The sequence below is a fragment of the Cebidichthys violaceus genome, unplaced genomic scaffold, assembly GCF_023349555.1.
Source record: "Cebidichthys violaceus isolate CVI_PGR_0920_01 unplaced genomic scaffold, fCebVio1.0.p SCAF_19, whole genome shotgun sequence".
Classification (NCBI taxonomy): Eukaryota; Metazoa; Chordata; class Actinopteri; order Perciformes; family Stichaeidae; genus Cebidichthys; species Cebidichthys violaceus.
Window position 1 is genome coordinate 10,091,965 of NW_027176361.1, and position 19,573 is coordinate 10,111,537.

Below are 19,573 nucleotides of genomic sequence, written 5' to 3' on the forward strand. Positions count from 1 at the left end.
CTGTACCTGTGTTAGGTTCCCTTACACAACACAGTTTGGGATCTGATCCAAACCATGGAGGTGTTCCTCTCATGCCACACCTGCAACATGCATACCTCCACATTGTCTTGCTGCCCTTTTGCCTTTGACTTTAAGCACTGAGATATTTTGGATCAGATAAAGGCTTCACACAGACAAAACACGGAAATGTGTCCTCTACACGTAGGGATTTGGTGATCTGTAAATCTGTACAAATATGCAAATGATTTCTTTCAAAAGATACTTTTATATATTTTTTTCAAATCATCAATACAGTAAATAGTAAAGCATACACATATAGCAGACTAATACTTAATGTGCCCTGTTGCGGCTGCTATGCGAGGATGGTATTTTTAACATATTAAACACAAACACTAAATTAATATAGGTGCGTATATATGTTGTGTACGCACACACATACAAAGTGGATGAAAGCTGAAAAAGCTACCACATGTTTGCAATGTACATTTTAATTTTACCTTTTTTTTTTTCTACCGATTCCGTGCTACTTTTGTGAATACATCTGGACTTTAACACCAGACCATAGAGACAAAGGAAGGCTGCCATGCATGTGGACATAGCCCAATGTATCTGTGCGTTGCAACGTTTCTTCTGACAGCTGGATTTTTTTCAACGTCCAAGACAAGACGATGCCTTTTCCAAGGAGAATTTGACATAAACCGGTACAGATTCTTAGTATTGTGGCAAAACCAAACATGTATTCTTTATCTGTAGATGAATAATAGTGGATACGTTTTGTGTACATCAGTGTTGGGTTCTGTTACAGCCCCGATATGGGAAGCAAAGTGCCATACCGAAAATATGAAAAAAAAATCACTTTTGCTTTTTTGTCAAATATGAAGTATTATTTTTGTTTTCCACAGATGTATTACACTTTATGTTATCTTCTGTAGATTCAACACAAATATGAGTTTTTGGCAAAGGCGATGTACCGTTGCAAGTGGTGTTTTGTGTGAATGTGGGTTGTATTTGCAGTAGACAGTGCCCCCTGATGTTTACTGCTGGAAAGTGCAGGGACCTGAATGAGCCTAATGCAAAACGACAGAACTATGAAAGACTCTGCATTCCACTGTGATTCTGAAAAAAGGATCTTCCTTTCTGGATTCTCATTCATTGTAAGGGCTATGTATGGGTATCTGCTTGTATTGATGGGTTGGAAATAAATGTGCATGTTTTTTTGTAAAATGTTGATGCTAACTAAATTGGGGAAAGTGCGCTGGCATTTATTCTGGCTTACCTGCAAATTGTTTGTTGAGACTCCCGTTGAACTTTTGCAGGGGTTAATGTGTCCTGGGCAGGACCACCCTAAAGGACCAAATGAGCTGTGGGCCTGACTGACCGTTCCTCTAACTCTAGGTGCGTACTCTGTGTGTCCTGTTACATTATGCTTGGTGTGCAGCTTAAGGTGAGCTTGTGGTACAAATTAATTGAAGAAAAAACACCATGTACACATAACATCAACTACAAACTAAAAAGGTATTTAAACTAGATTTTGGAGCAGGACCATACAAGGCAAGGACATATATAGTAATAATGTATGAGGACACCACATGTCTGTTATAAGTTTTACCAAACAAATTTACAGATAATCAAATTACCACAAAACCAATTTACAACATAGTAAACACAGTGTGGCCCCTAAGGGTCTGGGAGCCTTGGGGCAGTTGCTCACTTTGAAGTTGCTGGTAATCCAGCCCTGGCCCTCAGTCCAGGCACCTCCTAAGAATAGGTAACATAACAAAAGGTTTGGATGTTCAATTATAAGGTTTATATTTATCATGGGCTGCTTTAGTTCCATCACAATGGGAGCCTGTACAGTACACAAGACTGCTTTTATAGTTTGGTTCAAACCCCATTGTGTTTATAGGGCCTTGACATGAAAGGATGAACCACTGTTAAAAAAACAAAACAAACAAAAACAAAACACACAAATAAGACTCGCCCGGAAGTGTGTAATGCATGAGGTCATGCAGAAGGAGGAAACAGATCTCGATAGCTAAGATGGCGGAGGAGCAGCAGGAATCATCACAGGGAGAGGTGGAGGGTGAGAGAAACAGTTCCAACATAAACTATCCAACTAACAGTGTGCTCATTTCTCTCGCAAGCGAAGCCCACGTCCCCACGCGTGTGCGCCCGGCGTTTCAGCCGCTGCCTTCTCCGCAATGGAGGCGGTTGACATGCAGCGATGAGGGGGAGACAGAGGCCAGAGCTTGTTGGCTAACGTTAGCTAGCTGCCATTGCTACACAAAGAGAAAACGCTTGTTTAGTTACTGACAGGGCAACCGTACGTGACAGTCCCAGAGTTTTTTACCTAAGGGAATGTTAAAACCATACGTTTAATATTAACTGTAGGACTCCCCCTTTTTGGTTGCTAACACGACCACATTCGTCGTGACGAGAATGTGTTTTGTTTACGCACAGGTTGAGCTAGCTGGGCTGACTGACGGTAGCTGGTGTTGTGGATTAAGTTGTTTTCGTGTTAACTGCTGAATCCGTCTGTGGTCGCGTGCGGTGACGGCATGTGATGCAAACGGGAAGAGAAAATGTAGTCGTCTTCGTGGATGCTTTATTATTGTCTTCATTATATTACGTTTTTAATACTTAACGTCACCCATCTGATGTTTTTTGTTATTTACGTGAGTGTAATGTTGGTTTCACAGACAAGGGTAACTCGTATGTCTCTTTGTAATGTCAGGACAATATAAGAGAACTTAACAGAAACGCATTAATATGCAGGATTTTACACAACTTAATAAAGTGTCGCTGAAAGCACTAGTCCTCTCTGCCACCGTTGAAGCGCTTTCTTTGGGAGCTGCAACATGTCTGTACAGGTCGTTCCACCGCCTGGAACCACACAGCCACATGTATTTGTGCACGTATGAACAAATACACGATTCAAGATACTTCCGATCAGTGTTGCTTGTTTTTTACTTAAAAAAATAAATACAAAAAAATCACCTTTGCAACACGTGTTGCAGGTGCATTGATTATGCAGTGGGTAATCCAGCTGTATCGTTTAGGTGACATGGGTGCATGTCCGTATTTAACAGTGTACTTTTCTGCTATTTGCAACTGCATTGGCTGTATTGTAAATCAGCAGCACTGATCTTATTTCATTCCAACACTACAGCAATGGTTCCACTGAAATTTAAACTTGGCCAATTTTTTATTTTGATACGATTCTTAAACCTGAAGCCCAATTAATTTGTCTTTCAGGAGTGAACTGCCTCGCATATGATGAGGCCATAATTGCTCAACAGGACAGAATTCAGCAGGAGGTGAGATATCCCTTTTTATTTAGGAGCAGAATCGAAACATTCCCAGATTCAAGTTAAATATTCAGAAAACTCTGCTTATGAGTGAATGAGCTCAGCTGAACTCTTGATATGCAGCTGTCAACACCATAGAAAATGCTAAATATATTAACAATAATTAATAAAACTGCCCAGTAACTAATGAAATTGACCGTGACCTGTTCAGAAAACCATATTACTATTCTGCACAGCTGTGACCTATTAATAAAACAAGTTATTTTATGATGCGAACATGATGCATACAAAAATGAAGTTCTTTATAATGAAATATATGAATGCGTAGATTTTTTGGGGTCTATATTATCACCTTTGTTAGCCTGGTCAGGGCAGAGGGAGGTTTCTTATGGTGCATGCCCCACTGATATAGATTTTTGTTGTGTTGGTATCTAGATAGCCAACAGTAGCCCCTTAGTGTCGGACAGACAGGACCTGGCGGTGCTGCAGAGGGAGTACGCTGAGGACGACACAGTATATCAGCTCAAGATCAAGGTCAGTCAATCCGCACCACCTGGCCTGAGGTCACTGCGCCCACTTCAGGGTGCATTTCCTCCACAGTCCAGGCTGTCTTTTTATCCAGAGCAACAAAACAAAACAGTACGTTGCTTACATACCCAAATGACTTTGTTATTTCATTTTATTTTGTGTCGTTCTTTTCTGGTTTTGCTGCAGGACCTACACAAAAAATACTCGTACATTCGCAAGACACGACCAGATGGGAACTGTTTCTACAGAGCCTTTGGCTTCGCACATCTCGAGTCGCTGCTAGACGACAGCAAAGAACTTCAGAAGTGAGTGTCGCACTTTGTGCTGTAGGAGCTATTGGCCTCTCACACTTTTGTCATTTTGGCCCATTAAAGTCTGTTTTGGCACAGTTTTGTCTTCCCATGACTACACTAAATTATACATTATATTTATACAAATCTGTCACAGTAGCAGTTATGTATGCAGCCACCTAACAACTAGGTGTTGTGTTGTGTTGTCTGTCATGGTGTGTGCACAGCGGTCTTTGTTGGTTTGTCCTGTCTTCACTGTTCTCCGTGATACTTAAACTCTAACCAACACTATGGTGGCCGCAATACTCTCAGGATCATTTGAATTTATCGCTACAGGTTCAAAGCAGTTGCGACTAAAAGTAAACTGGACCTGGTTAACGAGGGCTTCACTGAGTTTACCATCGAAGACTTTCACAACACGGTACGTTTCTTGGACAAGAGAAATGACATTCATTGTTTATTGCAAACTGACAAACCTCAATGCAGACTTTTTTCCCTTTTTAAATTCTGAAGTAGCAAATAGCATGAGAATTTTCACCAAAAAGACAATAGCTTGATTTAACTACACTGAGGTGTTCCCACAAGCAGAATGTCGATATTGAGTCAATTTTATATGTGCTTGTTATTATCAGTTTAGATGACAAAATTGTGTGTCACGATATCTCGATGTGACTTCAACACACTAGAATTCTATTAAAAGGCGATAAATTATCACATTGAATCATCGCACAGCCCTAATCAAGTTACGCACAGTATATCTTATATCTTGTTGAATTAGGTTTGTGATGCTGTTAACTGTGAATTGCTCGATGCCCTGCCCACTCTGAAAGGTCACTTGCCAAAGTACATGAAGCGTTTTGGCCTGCCGGAGCAGACAGGCGCACTACATTTGACCAGTCGGACAGTAATTTGGCGAGATGGACAACGTACGTATCAATCTAAATTATTTAAATAATGTCTTTCCTCCAAGTTCATGGACCTGATCGAACTGTGTGAGAAACAGCCGAGCCTGCAGGAGCTGCTGAACTCCTTCAACGACCAGAACGTGTCAGACTATGTGGTCGTGTACCTGCGGCTGCTCACCTCAGGCTACCTGCAGCGAGAGTATGGCTTCTTTCAGCACTTCATAGAGGGAGGACGCTCTGTCAAGGAGTTCTGTCAGCAGGTGTGATTTTTTTATTTAAGTTTTCACTTTGAATTTAAGATTTACTTCTAGTTCCCGAGGAAACATATCTGGGTCTCGTAACCAGTTTCCTCTTTTTGCCTTTTTGTGTGAAAGCGTTAATAGAGAAGATGGTCACCATCTTGGAAAGTGTCACTATTATACTTGGTTCAACTATTGGATCAATATGCTACACGGCATATGAAGCTTTGTGTAAAAAGAGTGCAGTCAGCTACCCTTGGGTGAATTACAATGTAGAATAGATGATTGCAATGTTCACTATCTAACCATTGAAGTTCTGTGAATACATCCTGACTCTTAATGTTGTTTTTTCTTCTTTTTCAAGGAGGTAGAGCCCATGTCTAAAGAAAGTGATCACATTCACATCATCGCCTTAGCCCAGGCCCTAAACGTATCCATCCTGGTGGAGTACATGGATAGAGGAGAGGGAGGAACAGTCAATCACCACGTTTTCCCTGAAGGTGGCGACCCACGCATCTTCCTCCTCTATAGACCTGGCCATTACGACATCTTGTACAAATAACACTCCTAACCACAGCCCACCTCATTCTCCTCCTGCTGTACGGTACAGCAGTGGGTTAAAAAAATAATAATAATAATTCAGCAGCCATGTTGATGAAGCATACATCTGTGTATAACACTACACTCATGTATTTGAAAAAAATAAAAGATAAAATCACATTACATGCCTCCCTTACCCCTCTCGCCCCAAACTCCCAAGTCTATCCTCAGTCATCACAAAATGGTTGATTAAAAAATCTTTGGAAAAAAAAAATAGAAGTGACTCCAGGCATTTAGAGTTGTACAGGTTTTTTTTGTGGTTGTAAATGTTATCTACTTGCTTTATGTTGGATTATTTTCCTTTGTTACACTGCGTTTCATTGAGTTTTATTAAAGGGATTTACATCTTATTTCTTGTGTCTTTTTTTTCTAAGGAGTCACATTGAAGTGTAACAAATGATACGTCACCTTATCAATGAATCACTTACACGTTTTTTGAACGGCAGTGGAGAAATAGAATACCTGTTGGCGAAAAAAACAATGACATTAAACATAATGAAATAAACCCCCTTAGGCACGAACCCCACCTGTAACACTGCATTGCTTACTTGTTCACATTGCGCATCTAATCAGTCGAATGCAGTTTCAGTGCACAGATTTACTCATTTAATGGTGTGCATTGTGTAGTGAAATGACTACAGGAGAACAGTTAATGTGCTTGCACTTTGTTTACACCTGGCTTTACACATGCGCAGGACGCGTCATAGCTGGTCAAAGATGGTTGTCTACTACAACAACAGACGCTGTCTCGTAACCGTTTTCGTGGGCGCCAATACTCGCTGCTGCTGCCGAGAAATGTGGGCAGAGTGAGAGCTCTTCCGTTGGACAAGAGTGAAGACAACCAAAAGGTCGCTGAAGGGGAAAAAAATGTCTTCGTTTACAAAGTCGCTGACTTTGTCGGGTGTGAGAATAGCTGCAGCGTGTGCAGCGCGGCGTCACTCCTCTCTGACAGGTGGGCTCACACTCCAACGTGTTGTCTGTAATGTTCGATGCTGCATTGACTGCATGTTTCTGTGTCGGTATTGTAACACATGGCTCCAGTGGGTTAAGCTAGCTCTAATGTTCTATAGGTCATACATGATTAACCTTAGCGTTAGTTGAATGATGTAGGAAGTTCTCGTTTTACTTAAAGTGAGTTGCAGGTGTGTGCACTGATGTCTTGGCTAATTGTCCCGATATGTTAGCTACACAAGCTTAAGATAAAGTAGCACTTTGTGCAGTAACGTTGCACTCAGTTGCTATTTAGCGACACCAAGCTAATGCAGTCTAATATAACACAGCCTGGATACATCAACACATCTATTCAACAGTTTAAAGACGAACTGAACGTTATAATGTACTCAAAGGGAGGATTTAATGCAGGACTGTTGCAGTGGTTTTAGCTGTTTAACCTTCGTATGTTGCTTTTTTATTTTAATGAGCAATGTGAATCATTTGATTGTCTTCATGCCGAGTTTAGTGGCTTTTAAGGACCCAAGAAAAGGTCTTAAATCATATATTAAAAGATATTTGACACATTCAATTTATATATTTTTAAATTTACTTTAGCATAAAATTCCTCAAAATGTGACAGAAGCATGGAGGCACAGAGGCAAGTTGTTTTACTGCTAATGTTCTCTCACTAACTCATGTGACATAATCCCATCTGTGTTTCTGTCCAGCTGAACTGATTGAAAACATGGATAAGAAGGCGACCTGGGACCGCTTCTACACCGAGAACAGCAGCAGGACAAACGCCTTCAAACACTTTGAGTGGTTCTTTGGCTTCGACGCTGTCCGGGACTTCATTATGCCCCTGTTGCAGACCGAGCCCCACCCAGACGGTTTGCTCCAAGTCCTGGATATGGGCTGTGGCACTTCTGCTTTAGGGCCCTGTGTTTACAGACACTCTCCTCTCCCGGTCCGGGTCACTTGTGCAGACATTTCCCCCATAGCTGTGCGACTAATGCGGGAACAAGTCCAAGCCAAAGCCATTCAACCTCACAATCTTTCCTCTCGCCTTGAGTTCGTAGAGCTGGACTGCACGCAGCTCCACAAGCACTACGGTTGTAGCAGCGTGGACCTTATAGTTGATAAGGGCACCACAGACGCCTTGTTGAGGTCCAAGGAGGGGAAATGCAAGGCCAACCTGGTGCTGAAGCAGTGTTTGAAGGTGTTGCGGAGCTCAGGGTCTCTGCTCCAGTTCTCTGACGAAGACCCCGATGCCAGGCTGCTGTGGCTGGAGACCGAGGCACAGGAGCCGGGGGTGATGGCAGCAGATGTTGGGGTGCAGGAGGTTGGGGAGCTAAGGGGAATGACTTACTACTGCTACCAAGTGACTCCTCGCTCTGCTGTATAGCATCTTTCTTCATCTGGATGGTGGTAATATTAAATGAGTGAACTACTGAATGTGATTGTACAAAAGTAATTCATAAGGTACACAGACAGAGTGACTTATTCACCAAACTGGACCTCCACAGTCTGACAGCAGAGACAACAAGAGATTTACTACTTATAAAGTAACCTGAAGGTAGAAAATTACCTCCTTTATGAAATGATAAAAGTTCAAATTCAGGTATGTTAAAATTACTTTAGCAAAGCTGGCTTAGTACAGTTAGTGTCCTTCAACTGTCTGAGAAGTTAGAGGGAGGTCAGAGACTTTCTAGTGGGTTGGTGGCTCAGTCCCCAGACCATGAACTCTCCTCTCACTCCCCAGACCATCCACTAGATGCCCTCAGACTCTCTTGCCAGTCCTGGTCACATGACATCCCCTCCCACCTTCACACCTAACCGGGTCCTGTTACTGGGAAAGGCAGTGCTAACCCTATATCACTGCGCCGCCCAAACCAAGTTCAAAGTTTTTGCTCATTTAAAAAATATATAACAAAGGTTTACTGTCTACAGATGTGGATTATATTTAAAGAGTTAAAGGAAAGCATAACTTTTGGGTGCAATAATGTATGACATGGATATCTCATTTAGCACATGCAAAACCAAGTATATGACAGATTGCAAGGCAATTAGAATTCTGTACTGTGCATTTATTTTGCCGTGTCAGCTACTGTTTGGAAGTGTAAGGCAGCACATATGAGCAACAGAAAGCCATTGTTTATATTAAAGAAATGAGCATAAGAATAAAGAGAACAAGTGATCCTCTGCTGCATTGCTGGTGATACTATGAATATTCAAAAAACAGACAGTTATTCTTATGATGTCATTTATGTGTTTACCTGAAAAGCTCAATGCAGCTCATTGTTTGGTTTTCATCAGAGCTCTGATCATTACCCACGTCCACGTTTTCATGACCTCATCCACCACCAATGCTTTTTGCATAGGCTGCAACTGTATCAGTAATAAGGAAGAGTAGCTGGTGTTGACTTCCCCTAGATTTTCATATAAATGATATGAAAACAGTTTCCAAACAATGAACTCACAGACTCCTCAGAGCAGCATCATGATGGAAAGGATCTGGCTGGGTGTCGTGTTTCTCTCAGGTCAGTGAATTCTTTGATTTTTGTCTGACTGCTTATAATTGTATAATATGCTTTTACTGAAGTAATAACTAAAGGCACAGGTGTTGTCCTGGTTAGTTTGAAATTGGACACCTGATGGTTGACTTTCTAAAGGATCTGCCAGCAGTGGAGGAAGTGTTCAGCTCCTTTTACTTTAGTAAAAACAATGGAATAACTTCAAAAGATTCAAAATCCTACAAGTACAGTATCAGCAAAAAGTATCCTGGTGAGTTAATTCGTGTGCCAATGACATCACTTCCAAAATGGATCTAGCTAATTTCAAAAAGCTTGTTTTTGTTGCTCAAGGTAGATTTCAACACATTTAACAATTCTAATGTTTTGATAACATGTTCTACATTACATCTGAACTGTTCTAACAATATTTCACAAACAAATGTGTGTCTAAAAAGTTATGAAACTAGCATTGTGACATATGTCACATCAGGCTTTTAAACTTAATGTGAAAAACCAATGTGACATATTTGTCACAATAAGGAAAATAGTAGTGAGCCGCTCAATTGATTTAGCTAATTCAATTATATTTAATAAAGTTCTTTTGTTGAATTCAAAAGACATTCAAACAAAAAAAAAGTCTAATTGATTCAATTATTAGTCAAATGAATTATGAATTCATTCAAAATGTACATATCAGTAAATAAAACACACAAAAGAACTAGATTTAACTATCCTATTTTGGTCCTATTTCAAAGTAATTTCATAATATCTTTTGCAGTATGGATTAGAATGAATGATACAGTGTTTAGGATGCAAAGAGAAGACATTTTTGTCTTGTAAAACAAATCTATAAAAGATGTTTTGGTTAAATCTAGCCATAAAAGTTATAATTGTGATATGTGTTGTGGAAATGCAAATAAAAAGGCAAATATTACCATGCAAAAAATAGGCCAAGTTAATTGGTTTTCAAATTAGGATAACATCTATGGGTAAACGCCCAATGTGACATACATGTAACATTTCAGATCTTTGGCACTAGGGGGTAGTATTTAGTATTTATATTCAGAAATGTGTTCCATGTGGTTCATTTAGTCTGTTTTATATCCCCTATAATTTTCCTTTAAGCAACAATGGGTTTGGGTTCTTCTGGGTTAAATCCTTTAGTGCAGTGGTTACCAAATTAGGGGTTAGGGTCCTCCAAAGATGCGTCATGATTAATGGGAGGAGAGAAGTTAAATAACGGATAATTATATTTCTTTGGTCTCCTAATAGTTATCTTAATGGAACCATGTGAGAGGTTCAGAGGGGAACTATCTAAGGTATCATGAGCAAAATCAAACCAGCAGAAAATGCTTCACGTCCCACAATATCTCAGTGTACAATCTCACCCTGAAAAGTAGCAACTGTCAGATGAATGTAGTGGATTAAAAGGTGCAATATTTTTCTCTGTACCAAAGTAAAGTAGAAGTACCAAAATATGGAAATACTCGAGTAAAGCTTCTCTTTGATCAGCATCTTTGGCTTCAAACCACCACACCCTAACCCAGGAGTGTTGCTACTAGTCCCATTTGACTCTTCAGTCCAGTAGATGACTGATCTGGCAGAAATTCATCCAGATTCTAGTCGGGGTGATCAATTCAGAGCTAAAATCAGGCTTAATCAGTACAGTCTGCCCGGCCTAAGTCACAAAAACCTGCCCACGATCAATCAGCTGCAACAAGTGAAGGGCTTCATCCCATCAGCAAATTATAATTTAAATATCCATCCAAAAAAGCACATGAATTATAATGAACGGTGGATATCTCAGCTGTATGTCAGAAGTATTCATCAAATCAAAACATAGTTTTAACCACTTACAGGTAAAGAAATATTGACAGACAGACTGTGATTTAAAATCAACTTCTCACTACCCTCACAGGCTGGAACATCTCCATGTGCCTTCTCCATCAGTACCACTATGTTGCTGAACCAAAGACTTGGACCGAAGCTCAGCTCCACTGCAGAGAGACATACAAGGACCTGGCCACCATTGAAAACATTGAAGAAGTGAACCAACTCGTCAACACAGTTTCATCTCTCGGCTACAACGATGACGTGTGGATTGGCCTGTTCAGTGTAATCGACTGGAGGTGGTCAAACGGCAGCAGCGGGAGTGGATCTGAATACAGGAAATGGGAAAACCAAGCTGACAATGAGCCAGACTTTGCCTCTTATAATCAGTTCTGTGTGAACATTGGAGACACCGGAAGGTGGTGGGATGATAATTGTAAGCTGCTCTACCCATTTATCTGCTACAATGGTAAGGACGTAGCAAGGCACATTTTAATCTTGTAAAAGATTCTGCATATGAACTCAACAATTTCTCCCCAAACTGCAGGACAACAGCTGGATCCTGAATTTGTTTTTGTGAATCAAAGAATGGATTGGTTCAGTGCTCAGAGGTACTGCAGGGAGAACTTCATAGACCTGGCCACCGTGAGGAACGACACAGAGAACCAGAAAATCCAGAGCTTGTTGCCGGGTGGAGACTGGGCATGGATTGGTTTGTTCAGAGATCCTCACATTTACTGGTCCGATGGAAGCGGCTACACATTCAGCTACTTGACCCCAGGTTCCAACACAATTGGCTCGATGACCAGATTGTGTAGTTATGCAGATTTGAGGATATCAGGAAAATGGAGGCTGTGGTCTTGTGAAACTAGATTACCATTTGTCTGCTACAGCGTCCCCCCTGGTGAGTTGTTTACTGTGCTTCAGTGGACGACAGGAAATGCTGCATTAGATTAGATTGTACTCCAACATGTCTAGGAGTTAAGAGTTTATTTATCTATGAGTTTGGTATCACAAATGTAATTCCATGCATGTTTTTTTTTTCCTTTAAGTCAAAACACCAGTGATGAGGCAGGTAGTGAGACTGAGGATTAAGCCAGAGGACCACTCTTTGGATCTGAATGATTTTGCTGTGAAAGCAGACATCCTGAAAAAGGCAAGTCTCCAAAATCCACCCTGAAACTCTTTCATTAAATTAAAAAAACGTTCATATTTCTGGGTCCCTTTTTTGCTTTTGACTGTCTTCTCTCTTCTTGTGTGGATAGCAGGCCTAACGAAAGCTAGCTTCCAACAAACAATGTAGATTGATGTTACAAAATGGCTCCTGTTTCCCAGCTCGAGGACAGCCTGATGGAGAAGGGAGTGAGTGGAGTCACCCTGAAGTGGAGAGAGCAGCCTGATGGGAAAGTCTTCCACAAGGAGGGAAAAAAATGTGTACTTGCATTGGTGGCGCAGGAGGTTTGTTCACGACACGAAAGGGCCCCGTGTCTGGTTCAAGACCTGCTCGGTACTGAGGCAAGTGCAACCGTAAATAAAATAGGAATAAATGCCAAAATAGGAATAGATGCCAAAATAGTAATAGATGCTAAAATAGTTGCATAAACAAAATAAATAACTGTATCAATAACCCTAAAGGCAAGCAAAACAAAAGTCACAAGCGCATGCGTACAACCAATATGTTATGTAAACACATACATAAACCATGGAATGAAAGAGAGTTAGGGAAGTAAATATAAAAGGTAATATGTCAAAAAAAAGTAACCATAAAAATTTGTGACATTTTATAAATATATTTTTTAAATAAAATAATTTTTTTTAAGGCATATTGTAAATTCTTTGGCTTTTTTACGGCATATTTTTTTCGACATGCTATACTCTGACTTTTTTCGGAGTGATGGTTAGATGACATGAGGGTGTTGGTTCAATCCTGAGCAGCAGGACTTTTTAAGACCAACACTCTTAGTTAAGGAAACAAAAGCTCTACCAATCAGCAGAATCTCAGAACAAATAGCTCATAGAGATGTGAGATTGGTTATAAACCGGGAGGTTGTCGGTTCAATCCTTACGATCGTTGACATTTTAGTTCACTACTTAATATTTTAATTTTCATGGTATGATATACTATGAATTTGTTACCTTTTTGATTATTACATTTTAAGAGTTTTTTTAATGGTATTCTATACTGACTTTTTATGAGGTGCAGTGAATGTTGAAGTCCAATACTCCATGTGGAGGAGTCAAAAGTTCTAAGAAACTGTATAAAAGTGTCAAAGGTGAAACAGCTCAAAGTGATATGACGCGTGTTGAAAGACCTGCGGTTGTGTGTTCAAACCCTACGGGATTCAGTTATTTTTTTGGTCCAAATCCCAAAATGAAACGGTCAAATACGCAGAGAGAAGCCTCGCATGTGTACTTGCATTGGTGGCGCAGGAGGTTTGTTCACGACACGAAAGGGCCCCGTGTCTGGTTCAAGACCTGCTCGGTACCGAGGCATGTGCAACGTAAATAAAATAGGAATAGATGCCAAAATAGAAATAAATGCTAAAATAGGAATTGATGCTAAAATACTTGCATAAACAGCTGCATAAGTAACATCAACAACCCTAAAAGCAAATATCACAATCGCATGCGTACAACCAATATACTATGTAAACATAAACCATGGAATGAAAGAGAGTTAACAAAGTAAATATAAAAGCTAATTAATTACAGTTTTTATTTTATAAATATATTTTTTAAATAAAATTGCAAATTCTTTGGCTTTTTTACGTTTTTTAAGTGAAGTAAGTTAAAGGCTAATCATCATTCATACTTAACTTTGATACTTTAAAATAAAGTTAAATTTCAGCCAGTCATCTACTTTCCCATAACCCCCTGGCTACATCTCTCCGAGACAGGTGGGGACAATGCCCCTACCATCTAGAGATGTGGGATAGTTGCGTTAATAAGTAATAAATAATAACATCAATAACCCTAAAGGCAAACAAAGGTCACGATCGTACAACCAATATACTATGTAAACACATACATAAACCATGGAATGAAAGATAGTTAAGGAAGTAAATATAAAAGGTAATATGTCAAACAAAAAGTAAGCAAAACAATTAGTGACATTTTTTTATTTTATAAATATATTTTTTATATATTTTTAAATAAAATAAAAATTTTTAAGGCATATTTTTTTCGACATGCTATACTCTGAGCAGCAGTGACTTTTTAAGACCAACACCCTTAGTTAATAGCTCACTTACACCTGTTCTCCGGGCGTATTTGTCTTCCCCGCTGAGAGATTTCACCCAAAAAGTAAATGTACAGCATGTCGGAAAAAATATGCCGTATAAAATAAAATTGTATTTAAAAAAAATATTTATAAAATAAAGTGTCATTCATTTGTTAACTTTTTAAAAATATTTTTGTCATTATCGTTATTTACCCTATTAATGCAGCTATTTATTCTGTTTTACACAGCTGTTTATTCTGTTTTATGCAACTATTTTAGCATCTATTCCTATTGGCTGTATATGATCATGACCTTTGTTTTGCTTGCCATTAGGATTATTGATGTTATTGTTATTTGGACAGCTATTCCTGTTATTGCATCTATTCCTATTTCATTTACAGTTGTACATGCCTCAGTACCAAGCAGGTCTTGAACCAGACACGGGGCCCTTTCGTGTCGTGAACAAACCTCCTGTGCCACCAATGCAAGTACACATTTAGTGCTTCTCTTTGCGTATTTGACCGCGTCATTTTGGGATTTGGACAAAAAAAATAACTGCACCTCAGCGGGAAAGACAAATACGCCCGGAGAACAGGCATTTGTGTGTCTCTACCGTTAGTGTGGGGAGATAGAGGAGCGGTTGAGAGACAGGTGGTTGTGTGTTCGATCCTGGTGCAGTGCTTTTGTAGTGTTTTTTGGGTGAAATCCCTCAGCATGAAAGACAAATACGCCCGGAGAACTATTGAAAGTGTCCTGATGCAGATAGTGCAGGGAGATAGAGGAGCGGTTGGGAGACAGGTGGTTGTGTGTTCAATCCTGGTGCAGTGCTTTTGTAGTGTTTTTTGGGTGAAATCCCTCAGCATGAAAGACAAATACGCCCGGAGAACTGTTGAAAGTGTTCTGATGCAGATAGTGCGGGGAGATAGAGGAGCAGTTGGGAGATAGGTGGTTGTGTGTTCGATCCTGGTGCAGTGCCTTTGTAGTGTGTTTTGGGTGAAATCCCTCAGCATGAAAGACAAATACACCCAGAGAACTGTTGAAAGTGTCCTGGTGCAGATAGTCCGGGAAGATAGAGGAGCGGTTGGTAAACGGGTGGTTGTTAGTTCGAAACTTATCTTGTGCCTTTTGGGTGAAATGTCTCAGCGGGGAAAGACAAATACGCCCAAAGAACATAGCAGTTGTTTGGAACTGATGGCTCTGCCAGATACAAGGCTGTCAAAAGAAGCTGTTGGCTTATGCACCAGGTGGCTGGTTCACATCCCAAGCCAGACATATGTTTTAAAGACATTATGGAATCCTTTTATAAATCAGGCTGCGTGTGGGAAAAGGTTAAGTAAGTTAAGTAAGTTAAGTAAGTCAAGTAGCTTAAGTAAGTCAAGTAGCTTAAGTAGCTTAAGTAAGGTAAGTAGCTTAAGTAAGGTAAGTAGCTTAAGTAGCTTAAGTAAGTCAAGTAGCTTAAGTAAGGTAAGTAGCTTACTTCCATACTTTAAAATAAAGTTAGTTAAATTTTAGCCGGTTATCATCTACTTTCCCATAACCCCCTGGCTACATCTCTCCGAAACCACAGGTGGGGACTATGCCCCCACCACCACCTCCGCGGTGGAGCACTAGAGACTTAGATAGACGCGTGGGATTCGAACCCACTTAGTCCGTGGCTGTAGGTTGCCTACGCTTGCTGACCCACGACCGCCACCACTACACTACCGGTCTCTTTCGCATATGTAATACTTTTTTCCGTGTATTTAACTCTGCGATTGCATGTCAAACCTCAAAACCTCAAAACCTTTCAGTACCTATAAGGATCGAACTCACAATCTCCGAGACTCCAGCCCTTCCTCCATCGACCTGAGCTAATCCAGGCCACATACTTCAATGTTTGTTTGTCGTATTTGACTCTGCGATTGCGCTTCAACCCTCAAAACCCTTCACCCCTCATAAGGTTTGAACCCGCAATCTCTCGTGTTGCAAAAGGTCTAAGAAACTATGAAGTGTCGTAGGTAAAATGGCTCAAAGTGATATGATGAGGGTTAAAAGACCTGAGGTTGTGTGTTCAAACCCTGCGGGGTTCAGTTTTTTTTTGGTCCAAATCCCAAAATGAAACGGTCAAATACGCAAAGAGAAGCCTCGCATGTGTACTTGCATTGGTGGTGCAGGAGGTTTGTTCACGACACGAAAGGGCCCCGTGTCTGGTTCAAGACCTGCTCGGTACCGAGGCATGTGCAATGTAAATAAAATAGGAATAGATGCCAAAATAGAAATAAATGCTAAAATAGGAATTGGTGCTAAAATACTTGCATAAACAGCTGCGTAAGTAACATCAACAACCCTAAAAGCAAAGATCACAATCGCATGCGTACAACCAATATACTATGTAAACATAAACCATGGAATGAAAGAGAGTTAACAAAGTAAATATAAAAGCTAATTAACCTTTTATAAACGAGGCCTATTTGCAGGCCTCAGCTAGAATAAAGATAAGAAATACCTAATTAAGTGTATAATTAAATAAAAAAAATAAAAAAAATAAAAAATATTTAATATATTTTTGAGATGAGAAAAATCATGGAACTATCAGAATACATGTTACAGGTTAACATAAGATAAGGATGGAACACAGCACAACTTGGAAAATTCAAAAGCTCGCTCTGGAAAAACAGCAATTTCAGGCTATTGCTAAAATAGCTCTGTGATTAAGGTAAATAACAATAACATCAATAACCCTAAAGGCAAACAAAACATGTCACAATTGTATACAGCCAATAGGAATAGATGCTAAAATAGGAATTAAAATAGTTGCGCAAAGAGAATAAATAGTTGCGTTAATAAGGTAAATAACAAAGAAAAAACGAAGGTCATGATTCTAAAGACATACATAAACCATGGAATGAAAGGAAGTAAATATAAAAGGTAACATAAAAAAAAGTAAATGAATGACACTTTATTTTATGATTTTTTTTTAAAATAAAATAAAAATTTTTCCGACTGTACATTTACTTTTTGGGTGAAATCTCTCAGCGGGGAAAACAAATACTCCTGGAGAACAGGTGTAAGTGTTCCGGGGCCGATAGAGGAGAGATAGAGGAACGGTTGGTAGACGGTTTCTAACCAATCTCACATCTCTATGAGCTGTTCGTTCTGAGATTCCCTTAACTAAGGGTGTTGGTCTTAAAAAGTCACTGCTGCTTTTCACTCTGAAAAAAGTCAGAATATAGCATGTCGAAAAAGATATGCCTTCAAAAATTAAATTTTATTTAAAAAATATATTTATAAAATAAAAAATGTAACAAATTTTTTTGCTTACTTTTTGTTTGACATATTACCTTTTATATTTACTTCCTTAACTCTTTCATTCCATATTCACGCAACTATCCCACGTCTCTAGTGGTGGGGGCATTGTCCCCACCTGTGGTTTCGGAGAGATGTAGCCAGGGGGTTATGGGAAAGTAGATGACTGGCTGAAATTTAACTTTATTTTAAAGTATGGAAGTTAAGTATGAATGATTAGCCTTTAACTTACTTAACTTACTTAACTTAAAAAACGTAAAAAAGCCAAAGAATTTACAATATGCCTTAAATTAAATTTTATTTAAAAAAATATATTTATAAAATAAAAAATGTAATTAATTAGCTTTTATATTTACTTTCTTTCATTCCATGGTTTATCTGTGTGAATACATAGAATATTGGTTGTACGCATGTGATTGTGACCCTTATTTTGTTTGCCTTTACAGTTATTGTTATTTACGCAGCTATTTATTCTGTTTACACAACTATTTTAGCATCTATTCCTATTTTGGCATCTATTCCTATTTTATTTACGTTGCACATGCCTCGGTACCGAGCAGGTCTTGAACCAGACACGGGGCCCTTTCGTGTCGTGAACAAACCTCCTGCGCCACCAATGCAAGTACACATGCGAGGCTTCTCTTTGCATATTTGACCGTTTCATTTTGGAATTTGGACCAAAAAATAACTGAACCCTGCAGGGTTTGAACACACAACCTCATGTCTTTTAACCCTCATCACATCACTTTGAGCCATTTCACCTTTGACACTTCACAGTTTCTTAGACCTTTTGACTCCTCCACATGGAGTATTGGACTTCAAAATTCACTGCACCTCATAAAAAGTCAGTATAGAATACCATTAAAACTACGCCATCAAAAAAGTAACAAATTCATAGTATATCATACCATGCAAATATTTAGTGAACTAAAATGTCAACGCTCATAAGGATTGAACCGACAACCTCCCGGTTTGTAACCAATCTCTATGAGCTATTTGTTCTGAGATTCTGCTGTTTGGTAGAGCTTTTGTTTCCTTAACTAATAGTGTTGGTCTTAAAAAGTCCTGCTGCTCAGGATTGAACCAACACCCTCATGTCATCTAACCATCACTCTGAAAAAAGTCAGAGTATAGCATGTCGAAAAAGATATGCCTTCAAAAATTTAATTTTATTTAAAAAATATATTTATAAAATGTCACACATTTTTATGGTTACTTTTTTTTGACATATTACCTTTTATATTTACTTCCTTAACTCTCTTTCATTCCATGGTTTATGTATGTGTTTACATAGTATATTAGTTGTACACATGCATACCATCTTGACCTTTATTTTGTTTGAAATTTAGGATTATTGGGTTATTTTTATTCACGCAACTATTTACCCAGCTATTTATTCTGTTTACGCAACTATTTTAGCATCTATTCCTATTTTATTTACGGATGCACATGCCTCAGTACCGAGCAGGTCTTGAACCAGACACGGGGCCCTTTCGTGTCGTGAACAAACCTCCTGCGCCACCAATGCAAGTACACATAAGAGGCTTCTCTTTGCATATTTGACCGTTTCATTTTGGAATTTGGACCAAAAAATAACTGAACCCTGCAGGGTTTGAACACACAACCTCATGTCTTTTAACCCTCATCATATCACTTTGAGCCATTTCACCTTTGACACTTCACAGTTTCTTAGACCTTTTGACTCCTCCACATGGAGTATTGGACTTCAAAATTCACTGCACCTCATAAAAAGGCAGTATAGAATACCATTAAAACTCTTAAAAAGTAATAATATAGTACGCCATCAAAAAGGTAACAAATTCATAGTATATCATACCATGCAAATATTTAGTGAACTAAAATGTCAACGCTCATAAGGATTGAACCGACAACCTCCCGGTTTGTAACCAATCTCTATGAGC

The 19,573-nt window shown here is 39.3% G+C and overlaps 3 protein-coding genes across 3 annotated transcripts; all 3 read left to right on the forward strand.

Moving 5' to 3' along the window:
- The first annotated feature begins 1,985 nt into the window (after positions 1-1,985).
- On the forward strand, positions 1,986-6,220 carry LOC137874712 (ubiquitin thioesterase OTUB1-like). Its single transcript, XM_068713594.1, has 7 exons — positions 1,986-2,083; positions 3,256-3,317; positions 3,744-3,842; positions 4,023-4,141; positions 4,463-4,547; positions 5,097-5,291; positions 5,635-6,220. Exons 1-7 carry the CDS (start codon positions 1,999-2,001, stop codon positions 5,830-5,832), a joined length of 843 nt encoding a protein of 280 aa, XP_068569695.1. The 5' UTR covers positions 1,986-1,998; the 3' UTR covers positions 5,833-6,220.
- A 376-nt stretch (positions 6,221-6,596) lies between these two features.
- On the forward strand, positions 6,597-8,995 carry cskmt (citrate synthase lysine methyltransferase). The gene is made up of 2 exons (XM_068713936.1): positions 6,597-6,822; positions 7,532-8,995. Exons 1-2 carry the CDS (start codon positions 6,738-6,740, stop codon positions 8,206-8,208), a joined length of 762 nt encoding a protein of 253 aa, XP_068570037.1. The 5' UTR covers positions 6,597-6,737; the 3' UTR covers positions 8,209-8,995.
- Positions 8,996-9,273: 278 nt separating this feature from the next.
- Positions 9,274-12,326, forward strand: LOC137874849 (secretory phospholipase A2 receptor-like). The gene is made up of 4 exons (XM_068713816.1): positions 9,274-9,343; positions 11,235-11,615; positions 11,694-12,050; positions 12,199-12,326. The coding sequence occupies exons 1-4, from the start codon at positions 9,274-9,276 to the stop codon at positions 12,324-12,326; spliced, it is 936 nt and encodes a 311-aa protein (XP_068569917.1).
- The last annotated feature ends 7,247 nt before the right edge of the window (positions 12,327-19,573 follow it).

Excerpts from the sequence above, each read along its gene's own strand:
- LOC137874712 (XM_068713594.1), top strand. The coding sequence starts at position 1,999 with ATGAGGTCATGCAGAAGGAGGAAACAGATCTCGATAGCTAAGATGGCG. Across the intron at positions 2,084-3,255 it reads ATCACAGGGAGAGGTGGAGG|GAGTGAACTGCCTCGCATAT; the intron begins GTGAGAGAAACA and ends TTTGTCTTTCAG. Across the intron at positions 4,548-5,096 it reads TCGAAGACTTTCACAACACG|TTCATGGACCTGATCGAACT; the intron begins GTACGTTTCTTG and ends CTTTCCTCCAAG.
- cskmt (XM_068713936.1), top strand. The coding sequence starts at position 6,738 with ATGTCTTCGTTTACAAAGTCGCTGACTTTGTCGGGTGTGAGAATAGCT. Across the intron at positions 6,823-7,531 it reads GCGTCACTCCTCTCTGACAG|CTGAACTGATTGAAAACATG; the intron begins GTGGGCTCACAC and ends GTTTCTGTCCAG.
- LOC137874849 (XM_068713816.1), top strand. The coding sequence starts at position 9,274 with ATGAACTCACAGACTCCTCAGAGCAGCATCATGATGGAAAGGATCTGG. Across the intron at positions 9,344-11,234 it reads GGGTGTCGTGTTTCTCTCAG|GCTGGAACATCTCCATGTGC; the intron begins GTCAGTGAATTC and ends CTACCCTCACAG. Across the intron at positions 11,616-11,693 it reads CCCATTTATCTGCTACAATG|GACAACAGCTGGATCCTGAA; the intron begins GTAAGGACGTAG and ends CCCAAACTGCAG.